Source organism: Myotis myotis, unplaced genomic scaffold (assembly GCF_014108235.1).
Source record: "Myotis myotis isolate mMyoMyo1 unplaced genomic scaffold, mMyoMyo1.p scaffold_m19_p_9, whole genome shotgun sequence".
In the NCBI taxonomy this organism is placed as follows: Eukaryota; Metazoa; Chordata; class Mammalia; order Chiroptera; family Vespertilionidae; genus Myotis; species Myotis myotis.
Genome location: NW_023416401.1, coordinates 33,618,883 through 33,635,880, shown reverse-complemented (window position 1 = coordinate 33,635,880; position 16,998 = coordinate 33,618,883). Strand labels below are relative to the sequence as shown.

The 16,998-nt window shown below is 39.6% G+C and overlaps 1 protein-coding gene across 12 annotated transcripts in view; it reads left to right on the top strand.

The window, feature by feature from the left end:
- PTPRM (protein tyrosine phosphatase receptor type M) overlaps positions 1 to 16,998 on the top strand; it is a 666,818-nt gene that overhangs the window by 242,079 nt on the left and 407,741 nt on the right. For all 12 annotated transcript variants that reach the window (XM_036321438.1, XM_036321437.1, XM_036321435.1 and 9 more), the window contains exon 3: positions 16,717 to 16,988. In XM_036321438.1, the coding sequence (XP_036177331.1) occupies positions 16,717 to 16,988 (272 nt within the window). The remainder of the gene's footprint in view (positions 1 to 16,716; positions 16,989 to 16,998) is intronic.

Here is a 16,998-nt window from a genome sequence, read left to right as displayed (position 1 = left end):
AATGACTGCTGGAATAGCTTTATCACTGCTTACACCGTTTCAGTATAACTATTGGACTACCTCACTAGAATTAAGAATGGGGCTTAGCCTTACTCAGCTTTGAATCAGTGGTGCCTACAGCAGTCCCTGGCGCCCAGTAGTTACTCATTACATGTTTATAGGTTTAAGGAGTGAAAGAAGATAGGATTAAAATTTGGAATGTATTGTGGAGATACTTGCAAAATACATAGTTTGCTCTTTCTTCCTAGGGTTTTAATTATCTATAATAATAAAAGTGTAATATGCAAATAGACTGAATGGCTACCTTTTGGACGAAGCCTGGGCTGCAAGGGCTGAGGTAGAGGCAGCCAGAGCTGCGAGGGCCTACTCTTGCATGAATTTCGTGCATCAGGCCTCTAGTATAAGTGATAAGGAGCAAAAATTAATGAAAGAATACCCCTACCAGTAAGATATATATATATATATATATATATATATATATATATATATATATATATATATATATAGTGATTTTAAAATATATACACTGCCATTTCTTGTTTGTAACACATTCAGGTAGTTTATTCCGCAGCCTGCCATATGCCAAGTAATACACAAGGTTGGGGATATAGAAGTACAAAATTTACTATTTTGCTTTTTTGTCAGGTAAAATGTAATTGTCAGAATGATACGAAATCACTGTTCTTCTGTATCATGTGGGCTAAGAATCGTATTGAACACCATCAGCTACCCAGCCTGACAAAAATTTATTTGATTGTAACTTGAAATGTCCCTTTTATCTTTCCCTGCTTCTCTAATATCACTGCTCTAGATTGCTCTACTATTCCTAATATTTAAGTGTTAACATAAAAATTATATGATTGTGCATTTATAATTTATGTTGCTTTGTATTTCTCTTCAATGTGTTTTTGTCTACATGATCTGCTTCTTCATGTGGATTAAGAGCGATGCCTTGTATAACTTAGTCACCAAAATATTGGTTAAATAAAAGAAAGATTAGTCTTGACTTGAATAAAAATACCTATGATAATCAATATTTTTCTTTTCTACATTTCTTCCCATTTCACTACCAGCAGTCATGAATGTGTTAATTGCACAGTAATAAATGTTGGGAATGATTCTTGTGGTGACTCTTGGCAAAGCATGTGAATGGAGGACTCTTTTGTTTTGAGGAAGAAAACGTAGTGTACTTAGTTAGCATCATTGAGTACCTCTGTAATTCATCACAAATATTTCTGACCCCCAGCTACATTAGCACTTATCAGATAATGTTTGTCTTCTCTAGGGTTGTGTAAGCTAAGGAAATAGGACATCTGTTTTGAATAATTTGACCTTAAATCACATCTTTTAAGAAGAGCCACAGGAGTGTGTTTATGTCATCTTATTGCATTAGGAAGTAACAAGAATAAACAGTATCCTCTGGGCTCCTGAAAGATCCAGAGGTTGATCTAATTGTTTATACGATATTAAATGTCTCATTTTAAATTCATCTTTCTCAGTGAACCTTGGTAGTTTTGAAAGAAATAGATTTATTCTTATCTCTTTATCTTGTACTTTGTCACTAACTATTTTGTTTACTAGAAAAATAAACAGTAAAACTTATTTTGCTTCCACACTGTTGCCTAAGCATGGTGGGTTTTCATTTTTATTTTTAAGTAAGAGAATGGCTCATGTGATTTGAGAATAAACTCATTTTTTAAGAGTTGTAATTCAAAGCTGAAGATGACCCTAACAGCCTCTAGTGAATTTTTTGTTCCTCTATTTTTAATTTTTTAGAGAGCATATGCCACAAATATTTAGTTATCTGCCTTTGTGATATGCTATAAAATCCTGATTATGTGTTGGATTAAAACATTAACCCTCAGATGAGACTGACTGGATTAAAATCCTACTTTCTGTGTGACTTTGGGGAAGGATTTTAACCCTTCTATGAAATGATAATAATACTTTCTCAATGGGTTATTGAGGGGATCAAATAAAATAATAGATATACACTGTTTAATAGAGAGTGGTTCATAGCAAATACTTAATAAATATGTAGTGACAATAGCAGCAGCAGTAGTTATAATGCAAGTGGGCAGCCATGATGATTCCCTGGGCTCAAACCCACTTTTGCATTAACCAATCTGCTATTCTTTGAAGTCATAGGGCCACTGTATGTAAACCACTGACCATTATCATTAATAAATAAAAATTACTATTTTCATGTCTGGAGCAATTGTTCAGTTTTTATAGCCAATAAATCAAAACACTTGAAAATTAAAAATAAATAGGCCTTTGGTAAGCAAACTGACTTATAGGACTCTGTTTTGCAGAAATAAAAACATTGGTGTGTTCATATGAATGTTTATTGAACATATTTTGTAGTAGCTGACATTAAAAATGTTGAACTGGGTTTATATATCTATACTGACATAAAAAGTTCCATGTTATATTATTGGGCAAGGGATAAAGCTAGAGAGGAGCATGTCAGATTATTATTCTTTGAAAAACATAGGAAATGGCTAAAAAAAATACTTCATATATGTGAATATGTGTTTGCATATATATAAAGAAGGACTTTGAAGGAAATACACTATGAGCTCAGATAATTTTTTTTAATATATATTTTATTGATTTTTTACAGAGAGGAAGGGAGAGGGATAGAGAGTTAGAAACATCGATGAGAGAGACACATCGATCAGCTGCCTCCTGCACACCCTCTACTGGGGATGTGCCCGCAACCAAGGCACATGCCCTTGACCAGAAGCGAACCTGGGACCCTTCAGTCCCCAGGCCGACGCTCTATCCACTGAGCCAAACCGGTCAGGGCCAGATAAGTTTGTGGGTGTTGGAGTGAGAATGGGCAAGAGTATTTACTTTTTCCTTTGAATTTTTTTTTTTTTTACTTTTTATGGTGGCATGTATTATTTTTGTTATTTTAAAAATGTAAAGGAAAAAGTTAAAGCACAGAGAAAGAAAGAACTGGGCCTATGTGTAAAAGAGAAAAGTCCGCAAGGATGCTTAAAATTTGGTTATTTAGTTCTTTGCTACTGTAAAAGCTAATATATAGAATTTTCTCGGGAATTTTTCCAAGTACACAGTTATTTTTCCTGTGAGCAAATCAAGTCATCATCAAGTGAGTACATTTTAAAAAGAGCTTAACAAAAATGAATCATTTAAATTGATTAACATTCAAGCTATATAACTTTGACTTAAAAGGGAAGAACAACCCTTGCCTGTGTTGATCAGTGGTTAGAGTGCTGGCCCTTGTACAGTAGGGACACAGGATTGATCCTTAGCCCTGGTCAAAGTGCATGTGGGAGGCAGCCAGTAGATGTGTCTCTCTCATATTTCTCTCTCATATTTCTCTCTCATATTTCTCTCTCTCTCTCTCTCTCTCTCTCTCTCTCCACTGCCCTTCCTGCACCCTCCCCCCTTCACCTACTCCTCCTTCTCTCCCTTCCACTCTCTAAAAATCAGTGGAAAAATATGCTAGGGTGAGGATTAACCAAAAACAGGAAAAAATTAATATGCTAGAGATAGGAAACAAATCAAAAACCTCTTCAGAATTTCATGAAAGATGAGAAAGGTATTTTAAAACCTTAGGTCTTAGGGGTATGGACTGGACGGAGGGCAATAAAAAGGGGAAGGGGGACATTTATTATACTCTAAACCAGGAGTCCTCAAACTACGGCCCGCGGGCCACATGCAAATACAAATATTGTATTTGTTCCCGTTTTGTTTTTTTACTTCAAAATAAGATATGTGCAGTGTGCATAGGAATTTGTTCATAGGTTTTTTTTAAACTATAGTCTGGCCCTCCAACGGTCTGAGGGACAGTGAACTGGCCCCCTGTTTAAAAAGTTTGAGGACCCCCGCTCTAAACAGTAACATATATATGTGCATGTGTATATATATGTATATATGTGTGTATATGTATATATATATGTGTGTGTGTGTGTGCACAAAAATTTGTGCACTCGGGGGCATCCCTCAGCCCAGCCTGCCCCCTCTAACAGTCTGGGACCCCTCACAGGATGTCCTATTGATGTCCCTGTGGGGAACGGGCCTAAACCGCAGTCTGGCCTCCCTTTGTGGAAGGCAACTGGCCGGTCAGGTATATAGATACTTTCTGAAGGCAGCACAGACTCCTTCCTTATTTCTTTCCTCTGCGGTTGGAGAATAGGGGACTAAAAGGTGGAGACAGAACTGTGGCCGGGCCTGGGGCTCTTGTAGGCAGCAGAAAGAAGGAGAGGGCTGGGGAAAGTCTAGACACGGTTTTCTTCAATTGTCCTCCATTTCTCCGGGCCCCTCGCTCTCTTCTTTCCTTGCCATGGTGGATGCTTGGGCCTCGGACTGACAGGAGCCCAGCGACGGTGGAGTTCAGCCCCCTCACTTCTCAGCTGAACATACAACCGCCTCACATTCTAAGTGGAGCTGTTTTCAAGTGGCTAAAGTGCTGGCAATTCATGCCTCCCAGCCTTTCCTCTCTTGGGTTTCCTCCTTGGGTCAGTTGCAAACTTCCCCGAGACACCGAAGCAACTCTGCCTTGGTAGTTCTGCACCGGCCCCTGCCCGGGCCCTGCCAGGCACTCTTCCTTGAGGTCTCTGGGTCCACAATATGAGCTCAGGGAGGTCACCCAGAGCCCGTCCCCCCAGACAGGTGAGGCAGGGGGGCTAGCTTGAAGAGCTGGAGGAAGATGGCAGAGAAAGAGTTGGTATGAACCAGCGCCTGCTTAGCCGGACTTCCTAAGCTCCCCACCGGGCCCAGGCTGCGCCCCTTCCCCACACCAGGAGGATCCCAGCTGAGGTCCCCTCCCTGTACCCAGCACTCTCCTCTCTGTTCTACCACTGAGGGAAGGGAGCAGCGCACCTGCTCTGGACCCTGCCAACCTGGCAGGCTGAGGCACAGGCGGTGCAGCCTAGGGTGCTGGTGGCTGTAAGCCTTCTCCCCCTCCCTGAAGTGTGGGGCGGGGTTGCAGCAGCTCACAGCTGCTCCTGGGCACCATGCATGGAGACACCACTCTCCACTGAGCCACCATCTGCCCAGGGCCTGTGGGGGTTGGGGTGGCCTCGGGCTCCCACTGGCCCCACTGAAGCCAGACTCGGCTTGGCCGGCCACCCCTGCTGCCCGAGGGCTGCGCATGTCCCACGGGCCTCATCGCCCTCATGAATCGCCATGGTCCAGCCTTCCCATCCCAGGAAGTGGCCATCCCGATCGCCATGGCTCACTCCCCGGTGCAGTTGGGCCTGCCCAGCAAGCATGTAGGCAAGAGCTGGGCCTCTGAGGGGAAGGAGGAGGGATGTGCGGGCCAGGGAAGAAGTGGGGAACTTGGCGGTGTAAACACAGCCCCTCCACATCATGCCTGTCCCCTTGTGCTACATTCCTGAACCCCTGGGTGCCCCTGTCCAGCACTGTGCTCTTGGGCCTGGGTTCAGGGTGAGGGACCTGGAGCTGCATCCTGAAGGCAGCCCTCGCTGGCTTGGAATCGCAGTGGTCGATAAGGGAGGGATGCGGGGTGCCAAATTCCCTCTCTCTCTCTCTCTCTCTCTCTCTGTCTCTCTGTCTCTCCCCCCCCCCCCCCATCCCCCAAGAGGGCCCCGTGTCCCGGCAAGTGGGCGAGGCTCAGGCGAAGGCAAGCGATGCTGATCACCTCGCCTGAGCCCTTGGCATAGCTTGCCTTTGCCTTCGCCACACCCGCCCCAGGGTCACACATGGGAGTGGGCCCCGTCCCCAGCAGGCGGGCGGGGCTCAGGAGAAGCGAACAGCGATTGCGATCGCTTCACCTGAGCCCCCGCCCCCAGGTTGTACACGGGGGCCTGGATGGCAGCTCACCCTGTCCCACCCTGCCTGCAGTATGCAAATTAGCCACCATCTTTGTTGGTGGTTAATTTGCATATTGCTCTGATCAGCCAATGGCAGGCATAGCGAAGGTACAGTCAATTACCATGTTTATCTATTATTAGTGTAGATTTTTTTTTAATGTAAGAAGTTATACTGTATTCTGAAGGGGAAAAAACTACAAACTAAATAGTGGAACTTGTTCAAAGTAATTTTCTATCTACCAAGTTTAGAGATATAGTGATAGAATAATATATCCGAATATGTTTCTGGATCACCTACCTCATAGATTAAATCAAGATTTACTGAATTGTACAGTTAAATTTCCTTTACTGATTAACCTTAAGGTGTGTTTTTGTTTGTTTGTTTGTTTGTTTTTTGTAAAATAAAAACTTGGCCATTGTATTTTATTTATGTTTTAATTACAGTTGACATTTAATATTTTATTAGTTTCATATGGACAGCATAGTGGTTAGATACTTACATAACTTATGAAGTGATCCTCCTGATAACTCTAGGACCCCCTTTGACACCATATATGCATAGTTAGTGTAGTATTATTGATTATGTTCCTGACACCGTACTTTACATTTCCATGACTATTTTGTGAATGCCAATTTGTACTTCTTAATCCTTTTACCTTTTTCACCCAGTCCCCCAACCTCCCTCCCTCCTGGCAACCAACAGTTTCTTCTCTATGAGTCTATTTCTGGGTATGTATGTTTTTTTTGTTGGTTTATTTTATTTTATTTTTTTTTAGATTTTACATATAAGTGAGACTGTATGGTATTTGTCTTTCTCTGACATATTTCACTTAGCATAATATCCTCTAGGTCCATCCATGTTGTTGCAAATCGTAAGATTTTATTCTTTTTTATGGCCGAGTAATATTCCATTGTATGTATGTATCATAGTTTTTTATATCTGTTCATCTATTGATGGACACGTTGGTTGCTTTCATATCTTGTCTATTGTAAGTAATACTGCAAATTACAGTAAGTAATACTGTAAGTAATACTGCAAAGAGATATATGGGTTACATATATCTCTTCAGACTAGTGTTTTCGATTTCTTCGAATACCCAAAACTGGGATTACTAAGTCATAGAGTAGTTTTATTTTTAATTTTTTGAGGAACCTCCATACTATTTTCCATAGTGGCTGCACTAGTTTTTAATTCCACCAACGATGCATGAGGATTCTCTTTCTCCACATCCTCATCAATACTTGTTGTTTGTTGGCTTATTGATGATAGCCATTCTGGCAGGTGTGAGGTGCTATTAGATTTTAGTTTTAATTTGCATTTCTCAGATGATTAGTGACATTGAGCATTTTTTCATGTGTCTATTGGCCTTACATACGTCTTTCTTGAAGGAGTGTCTTTCGGATCCTCTGGTCATTTTTAAAATCAGATTGTATGTATTTTTGTGTTGTTGTGTGAGTTTATTATATATTTTGTATATTAACCCCTTATAGGATATATTGTTAGCAAATATCTGCTCCCATTCAATAGGTTGTCTTTTTGTTTTGTTGATGCTTTTCTTTGCTATGCAAAATCTTTTTAGGTTGATAGAGTCCCGTTTGTTTAATTTTTCTTTGTTTCCTTTGCCCAAGGAGACATATCCAAAATATACTGCTAAGCATCCATTCATGATAAGAACTCTCAGCAAAGTGGGGACAGAGGGAACATACCTCAACATAATAAGCCTATATACATCATACTCAGTGGTAAAAAGCTAAACATGTTTTCATTAAGATCAGGAACAAGACAAGGATATTCACTTTCACCACTTCTGTTCAACATGGAATTGGAAGTCCTAGCCACAACAGTCAGACAAGAAAAGGAAATAAAAGTTATCCAAATTGGAAAGGCATGATATATATATAGAGGACCATAAAGAGTCCACCAAAAAACTATGAGAACTGCTAAATGAGTTCAGTAGAGTAGCAGAATACAAAATTAATAATCAGATCAGTTGCATTTTTATATACCAATAATGATCAAAAAGAGAAATTAAGAAAATAACCTTGTTAAGTTCTGAAAATTCCATCTTTCTGCACTTTGACCCAGCAGTACAACCTCTGTGTGGTTCTGGCCTCTGACCCCAGCCAGGCTAATGAAACATCTTAAGCAAGATTTTTGGTTTCCTCTTCAGGAAGATGGTGAGCTCTCAATCAGGGATGTTAACAAAGCCCTTGGAATTTTCTGGAGAACTATGTTTTTGTGTGTGACAGAGCACCACTATTATGCTTTTGCTAAGCTGAAAGTGTCTAAATGATGCACTATTAAAATATTTAAATTTGGTTTTTATTTATATAGAAGCTAGTTGTTTCATTTTTTTCTTAAAGCAAGACATAGTTCAGCTATGTGATATATATATAAACCAGTTATATATGTGAAAAAGAAATCATTTCTCAATTGACAATAATTTAGGGGGAAAAAGGTGGAAACTTATATGTGATGACTTGTGTCATTCTGAGATTTAGAACAAAAACAAACTAGTTTCTAAAGATGTCCAGCAGTTAAAAGCCTGATGTGGAAATGAATCAGTACCTTAAGAACTTTCTAAACAGTCTGCCTGTCACTTCTCCATTGTTGGATATACTCATTAGCATCATCAGATAGTTAAAAGGTTGTGTTTGCTTTTCTCTGTGTTCTTTTACTTAGAAATTATAGAACAGAGTATTTTCCAGCTAAGTCACTGAAGCAGCTTGTCTAGATGAGGCACTGCAATATAGTCAGTTTTCATTAAACCCTCACTTTTCTCATGAGAAGAGAGCGCATTTCTTTTTTCAATGGAACCCCCCCGGGTTTCTTCCATTTTCCATGAGCCTCTTCATTCCTTCTTTGCCTCCTATGATACATGTGTCACGAAACTCTTTTTTTTTTTTTAAAGAGTTATTAGTTGATAGTTCTAAATTCACAAAATTGACAGGCACTCCAGTTGTAGTTATATAAATGTTACTAAATTTAATGTATTTGATTTGCTAATTTGTGATTTTTTTCTAACTGTGCTGAATACAGAATATTTAATGTATGATATACATCTAATCTGTGAGGTTCTTGCTGGAGGAATTGGTCCAAGTTTTATAGTTTGTGGTTCTCAAAATGCCCAGCACATGTGGGCACTCAGATGAGCCCTGTCATGGCTAAAAGTGACTACTTAAGAAGAATGTATCTATTTCGTTCAGCTCAGTATTTTATGAATAATTAATAATACCCATTCAGTTGTGATGTGAATCACTAAATTGACAATGATTATTTAATATAAATGTCTTAAAGCGAGTGTTTTATGAACATTTTAGGCATATGAATTATGCTTATTATTAATTTTATAGCACTTGGATGGATGTGGAATTCCCTCAGGGAGAACAGAGTGCACGTGCTAACTAGTATGACTTGTAAGAAGTCTCTCATCAGATGAGCCCATCAGTGCTCCCAGTGAGAGCACCAACTGGACTCTAGGAGGGAAGAGGCTGTACAGTTGCTTAGAGAGTCTCACTTGGGCTTCCTGGTGATGTGGTGTTACTTCTTTGCTCTCCCCCCGTATTTTCATGAGAATATTAGGAACAGGGCAAAAATTGGTGCGACAAACAAATGGTCTTGCCCAGGAATTGTTGAGAAAGGACAAGAAAGGCAAGAAGATGGAAGGTAAAATAAAAACGGAGAGCACTAGCAGGTTTGGCTCAGTGGATAGAGTGTTGGCCTGTGGACTGAAGGGTCCCAGGTTCAATTCCAGCCAAGGGCACATGCCTGGGTGCGGGCTTAATCCCCAGTAGGGTACATGCTGGAGGCAGCCGATCAATGATTCTCTCTCATCATTGATGTTTTTTTTCCTCTTTCTCCCTCTCCCTTCCTCTCTGAAATCAATAAATATATTTTTTTAAAAAGGGAGATAGGACATTTGGGTGAAGAGAAATTTTTTATTAGTGTTTTCTTCTCTAGTAGTTGCAAAGTAAGTATTTGTACTAGGGTGAAATTTTTGAAAGGATGTAGGAGAGGCAGTAGCTTAAGAAGGATACATGACATCCTGTCTACAGAACATAGATGTGGCTGTGAAGACAGCCGTTCCTCAGGCTGCAATGGGTGCTAATAAGTATTTTTAAAGTGATAGTGGCTGCTCCCTGCAGAGGCTTTGTTCCCTTAGAGCTTTGCTCCCTGAGTTCATTTATTTCTCCACAGGTTTCATCTTCCCTGTTTCACAAGGTTTCTCATCAGAAAAGACATATTTTTTAGGACCATTGTTAGTACTGGCTGAGGGAGCAGGAGGAGGGATGTCACATGGTATCTTGATATTTGAGGGATGAGATCAATTTGAAATTGCAAATTAAAAATGAAAAGCTTTCTTACTAAGGAGGCAGAGCCCACTTTAGATATGGTTGGTTTTGGTTATTGGGGAGGGGTTGCAGTTTGGCCTTAAAGCACTCCTCGGCTGTGAAATCAATTGTGGGTTGCACCCAGCATTCATTTACTTATTTATGTTGCAAAATGAAATATGGTAGAATAGAATGTGACTATAATACACAGGCACATGGTAAGAAACATAGTGACACAATTTTTCATAAAAATTTGTGTCTGAATATGTGTCTATGTGTATAAGTGTTATATATGCACACATAGCATCACAAATGTATAGTGGTTTGCAATATGCAATATATTTTGTATTATGAGTAATAGAATGTTTGAAATATAATTGGTCTTAGAGCATTGCCTTTGGAGTTAAACATAAAAAATTCAAATTCCCCTTGTTCTATCAGACATTGTCAGTGGGACCCTTTGGTGAATTAATTATTCTCTGTGCTTCCTCAGGTCATTCTTATTGGGGAGAATTAATGAGATGGAGTATATGGAGCACCTTACCTAGGCACTGGGTGGCACACTTTCCTTTCCTGCATTTTCCCCTTTTTCTTACGAATAGCCACGAATGCTGTGATCCCGTGTGCCCTGACCCACTGAGCTCTTTTCCTTTGCTCCTTGCCTGGAAGCCAGTTCTTTTCTGAATTTAGAGTCTCCGTGCTGTCTTTTCACTCACCAGGACTGTGATTGCCTCTTCCCTGTGTGTCCACTTGCTTCCTACAGTTCGTCTCCGCCACTTTTCATCATAGGCAAGGGGCTTGCTTGAATTTATAACCATTATCATTGGATTAAGAAACCAGAGAAAATTTTTTCATGCCTTTTTTTCAATTAACATGTCTCAGTGTTCTTGTTCCACTGTTAAGAAAAATATATAGATTGAGTACCGAGAGTGCTCTACCCCTATAACTTTAAGGCTATGCCAGTCAGAGTGCTCTTCAGATGAGAGGCGGTCCGCACATTGTTCCTGGTCCATGAGCAGTACAGGAATTGAGAGAAAGTCTTTAGAAATTTTTAGAGGAATTTGGCAGAGTAATTTTATGTTTATTTAATAACAAATTTGTGTTTGCATGTTGCACGTCTTTTTGTTTTCTTTTTCTAAAATCCATGTTTATTGTGCTTTACATAAACTTGGTCTGAGATGCATTAGGAATTTTAAAACTGCTCCTTTATCATAGATTGTTTGAGCAGCACTGCTCAAGATATCTTCATTGTTACAAGCGGTGTATCTAAATAGGTGAGAGGAAGCCACATGCCATGTAAACTAGAGTCAGGATATATGCTAGCTAAGATGGGACTTGTAAACTTTTTATGGCTTTTGGATCTTCAGTTCATAAATGTGAAGGAAGGCATGGTCATTGAGGAAAAAAATTAAGATGAAACAGCCAAAGGGAGTGAAAGACTAAGGATCTGTGCACTTTTATTAAAACTTAAGAGGCTTAAAAGTGAATTATATAATGGCTTTCAAGTTTATAAATGCTTCTTCTCTGTCACCAAAGTATTCGATAACACCCATCATCCTCTCTTCCTGCTGGATGACTAAAAATGCTCCCTTTTTTGTTGTGTGCACAAAGTTTCTCAAATGTAGGAAGAGAATTCAGTTTCCTCAGCCTTTAAAAATCTAGAGCTTCTACCATACCAATGCAAATTTTAATGATGGTGTAGAAGGGAATAACTAATTATATGTAGTTATTGCTGCTATAGCAAACAATGATGGAAGATAGCCTTATTAAAAGCATTTGCCAGTGGGTGTGATTAAGCTAAATTTAATTCACCCCAAAATTCAAGAATTAGAACACTGCATGTTCTTATAACAGAGTTTTCCTTTTCAAAAGGTGAAAATAATTATTCTTAACGACCTTCAAAGTCTGCATGGAAAGACTGTTCCTTTTGAAGCCCACTCCATTATGTGGAGCTTTTTTCATTTGCCTGCAGTGTTAAATTCTCTACTTCCATACTAGGATTTAAGAGTGTTTTGTTATCTAAACACAAACAGAACTTCTATGCTAATTTGAATTCTGATTTCTTTTATTTGCCCAGTTGGAGTGTTTTTTTGTAGGGGAAAAAAGTTGAAGTAAGGAAATACTTACCAAAGGAGACCCAATTACTCCTTGAGAATTCATTTCCTCAACATTGAAGTAGAGGTGAAAATTAAACATTCAGCCATATAGGGATATTTAAGAAAAATCCCCTTCTTAGTATACAATTGAATATAAATGTTTTTAATTTTTTAAACATCTGGCTGGTGAGTTGACTTTTCTTTCATATCATATAGGTGATACATTCAAACAATGAAAAGGCATCTCTTTCTTCGCACTTCCCATTCTCTATGCACAATTGTGAACTTCCACAAGGATTCTGGGTTGCTAGACTCTGCTAAACATACATGTTCACATTTTCTCTTCTAAACTCACCATAAGATAGTATTGCAGCACTGGCAGAAATACAGTGTTGGCTGAAATGTCACCTTCTGTACTTCTATACTTTGAAAGTAAATTCTCATGGTCACACAGAAATAAAGCTTCCCTTCCCAAAGCTTAAATGTAGGGGCAAGATTGAGTTCAGTACTCAATTCATTGAGTTTTGTATTGCCATTTGTAATACTAATGGACCTCTCTCATAAAGAAAGGAAATTTAAAAATTATCACTGAGGTGAAATAGGATAGGATCAGGAAGATTATGATGTGGACAGGTAGAAATCTATAGAACTAAATGCTAAAGAATTGCAGAAAATTCAGAGAAGTCATGCATTTAGCGGAACTATGAGGAAACAAAATAATCATAATGCTAATCGCAAACATATTTTGAGCTTATGCTATATGGCAAGCATTGTCCTAGGTGCCATTGTATGCATTAATCATTAATTGTGGGGACTGCATAGAAATACCACTTGAGAGACTCCGGAGGAAGAAAAAAGGGGGCCTCTCAAGGGAATGTCCAGGGGATAGGTTCTCAGTAAAGAGAAGACTCTTCCTCTAAAAAGTTGTGTGTGTGTGACATCAGTGATGCTCAGCTGGTTTCTGGACAATGGGAGGAGAGGTAAAAGCCCAGACAGATTTGCTTTCTGTGGACCAGAACAGTGAAGGAAGAAGACAGTGTGTAGCAGGTGTTTTCACCAGCACGACACACGTGTGCTTGGAACATCTCTGACTGATTTTACAAAATCCTAAGAGGAAAATGGGGTTGAAGCAGACAACTCGCAGTCGATGCAGTTTTGTAGCCAGAGAACTAATAAAAACAGTAACAACCCTAATCAAAACACTGACCCATTGACTCCCATTCATTGGCAGTTAGAATCCCAGTGAATCCATCATTAGCCTTGCACCCGAGGGCTCCAGCCTCCCTCTCACTAACCGGTCCTGGAAGTCATTCCCTTCTAATAGAGACCCCTTTCTGCCAACTTGAAAATCAGATCCAGGGTTTGTCCTCGTCATCAGTCCGTGTTCTTTCCTTTTTAAACTCGGTAGGGAGTAGAGTTTCTTCATCTGTTCTTGTGGTTTCCCAGACAGCTTAGCAGAGGAGAAAGAGGAGTAGCTCTGGAAACCACTAGACTTCTTCTTGCCACTTCTTAGACTAAGCAAAGGTACTGCTCAGGATTTTTATCTTTGTTCAAAAGCTACCACATAGCCTTCTATGTAAGAGAAAATTTGCCCCTGATCACTCCAAAACTATAATGTCCTACAAAAAGATCACACATGAACCAAAGGTACTTCGGTCTTACATGGATGTCACTCCCCTATTTGCTAATCCTATGTCATCTGTGTTACAGATGGTGCCATGTGACAAACAGACTGGGTTCTGGCTCAAAAGGGGGAAAAAAGAGAAAGGGGTATGAAAATTAGAATCATTTGAGTATGTAACATAGAATGGCACTCTGAAATCAACATAAAAATTTCTGTATGCTTTCAACAGCTCAGAAAGCTGACAGAGCATTTTCTGCTGGGATCGAGCATATTCAAGTATTGGAGGAAAGGCTGTGTAAGCAGGAAAACAGCATTTTAGGGAACCCTGGTAATTTTCTGAACAGAATGTTAGGAAGTTACCAAGTTTATGCCAAACTGTGAAATGGGATTTGTATGTTTCAGCTTCACCCAAGCTTCTAAACTAGACTTTACAAGATTTGGGAAACGCCGACTTTTGCCATCCTTTGCATGTTGTCATGTTTGCCACTCATGGTTGCCCAAGTTTAAATGATGGAAACATTCCAGGAAATGATGTTGGCAGTGTGGCAACACTAAAGGTTTTGGTGATTTGGAGATGGCCTCAAGGCCATGTCGTGCCTCAGTACACATTGTAGCTATGTTGCAGGTAACAGAGCCTTAAGTGATTGAATATGAAATAAATTTTCTTATATTTTACTAAGAGCAGAAAAGTACAGCTTTACCAAGAGCAGAAAAGTACAAAAGCCTGCTTTAGATTTCTTACGGGGTTGGTCAATCCTTTGTATTTTGAAGATATTTCTACATTGTATAGTATATAGCTAACCCAAATCATTTCAATGGCATTCTCTTGCCACTTGTTCCCTTTCTCTGTCCCCAACTCTTTCTTAAATCACATTTCAGTTTTTCCTTATTACTGGAATATATGTTCCATAGATAACCCTTCCCTTGTGGCTTAGCTTTCACATTTACAGGTACATAACATTCATCTCTTGAAAAACTGCTCCATTTTCAAATAGCGACTGTAATTTCCCTTCACTGTTATGAAGGGGTTTGTTTGCTTCGTATATGCTCAAGCAGCACACAGAGAAGCACGGGGTTATTGGAGTGTGGCAGGATGAGTAATGGGCTGGAAACTCAGAGGCTCAAAATTCTGGTTTGCCACTAACTCATCCTAAAGTCTGGGTAAGCTGCTTCTTAATTTCTCTATGAGATAATTCCTATCTATCTTCAATGGCATTAACACTAGTTTACCTCATCTAGGGATACTGGGAGGGTAACAGCCATAAGCAAACATTTTCAAATACTGATCCTTTAACAATATCTTATTAATTTGTAAAGGATTTACCTACATTTGTTTTCTTATTTAGTCCTCATAATTCTCTGGGAAAGGTAGTCTTCTCGTTTTTCTGTTTAGGAAATCACAGCTTGTAGACAAGATAGAAATCCCACCCTCTTCCTAGTATTGTATATGTATATTTATATATATGTTTGGTGTGTAGTTATATATATATACATTCCTCCTTGAAAATTATGTATCACAAGAGGAGCGTTTAAGAAGGAATACTCGCTTGGCTGCTGTGGCTCAGTGGTTGAGCATGACCTATGAACCAGGAGGTTGCGGTTCAGTTCCAGGTTGGGGCATGTGCCCAGGTTGCAGGCTCGATCCCCAGTGAGGGGCATGCAGGAGACAGCCAATGGATAATTCTCTCTCATCATTGATGTTTCTGTCTCTCTCTTCCTCTCCCTTCCTCTCTGAAATCAATAAAAATATGTTTTACAAAATTAAAAAAGAATATTCAAGGGCAATAGTCCCCTCACCCAGTAGAAATCATGAGTTCAAGCACACCTGAGTAGTATTTTATTTTTCATCTTTATACTCCCAAGTTTAGGTGTTCCTCCTCAGAGTTTCAGTATATTTTTCTCTGCTGAAGAAGACTTATAATGACCTATTTACCCTTTCATTTTAGAACATTTTGCTTTTACCTTTCTTTATGTGATGTATAAAATTTCTATAATTATTTTAGTTGTCATTTCTGTTGATCTTAAACACGGGGAGGGCCCACATGGCACAGTTGATGCCCGGGTATCTGGCAAGCTTGACTCCATGTGGAAACACTTCCATGGGTGGCTTAGTGCCATGGATGTAAAGACAGAAAAAAGCTCAGGGAGACTTCTGAAAATGACCATCCTCAAGATGGCCACAGTATGCCTAATCATGAAAACACCCCCACTGTCAGGAAGTTCGTTGTTTTAGCAATGGGGGAGAGATGGTGGGACTGAACTGCAAGAATTTTATTACATTGAGCTTCTAAGGCCAATCAAGTTCTCTAAGATTCCACAAATCAGACCAATCTATTCTCTCTCTCTAGGTCATGTGAGAATCTTAAAGTGTATGTGATTCCCAAATGGTGGTACCATTATAGAACTTTCTGAGATGATGGAAAAGATCAATATTTCTGCTGCCAAATATGGAAGCAACTAGCCACATGTGGCTATTGAGTTCTTGAAATGTGTTTAGGGTGATGGGGGAACTAAACTTTAAATGTTATGGAATTTTAATTAATTTTAATTTAAATAGCCATAGTCAAATTTAAAATTATGAGGGCTCCAGGGTATGACTACTAGATTGGTCAGCACATGTCTGCAAATTATGCACATTTCTGTTACTTAGGAGACTAATTTCAGTGACTTCAAAGGAATTTTCCATTCACTGATCTTGAGAATACTTGGGGTGAAAAGGTATGAGAGAGATGGGATTTTCAAAGCCTAAGTAGTTGCGGAATTTCAGGGTCGACCCATGTAAATGATGGTGGCTTCTCAGAAGTGACCAGAAAGTTGTGTTTCAGATTGTGACTCTCCTTTGATTTTCTTTTCTCAGGTTCTTTCATGTTGGTGAACACATCTGGCAGACCTGAGGGGCAGAGAGCCCACCTCCTTTTACCGCAGCTCAAAGAAAACGATACCCACTGCATTGATTTTCACTATTTTGTGTCCAGCAAGAGTAACTCCGCTCCCGGGTTACTCAATGTCTACGTGAAGGTCAACAACGGGCCTTTGGGGAACCCTATCTGGAATGTATCTGGAGAGCCAACCCGCACATGGAACAGGGCAGAACTGGCCATTAGTACTTTTTGGCCTAACTTTTATCAGGTATGCTCTT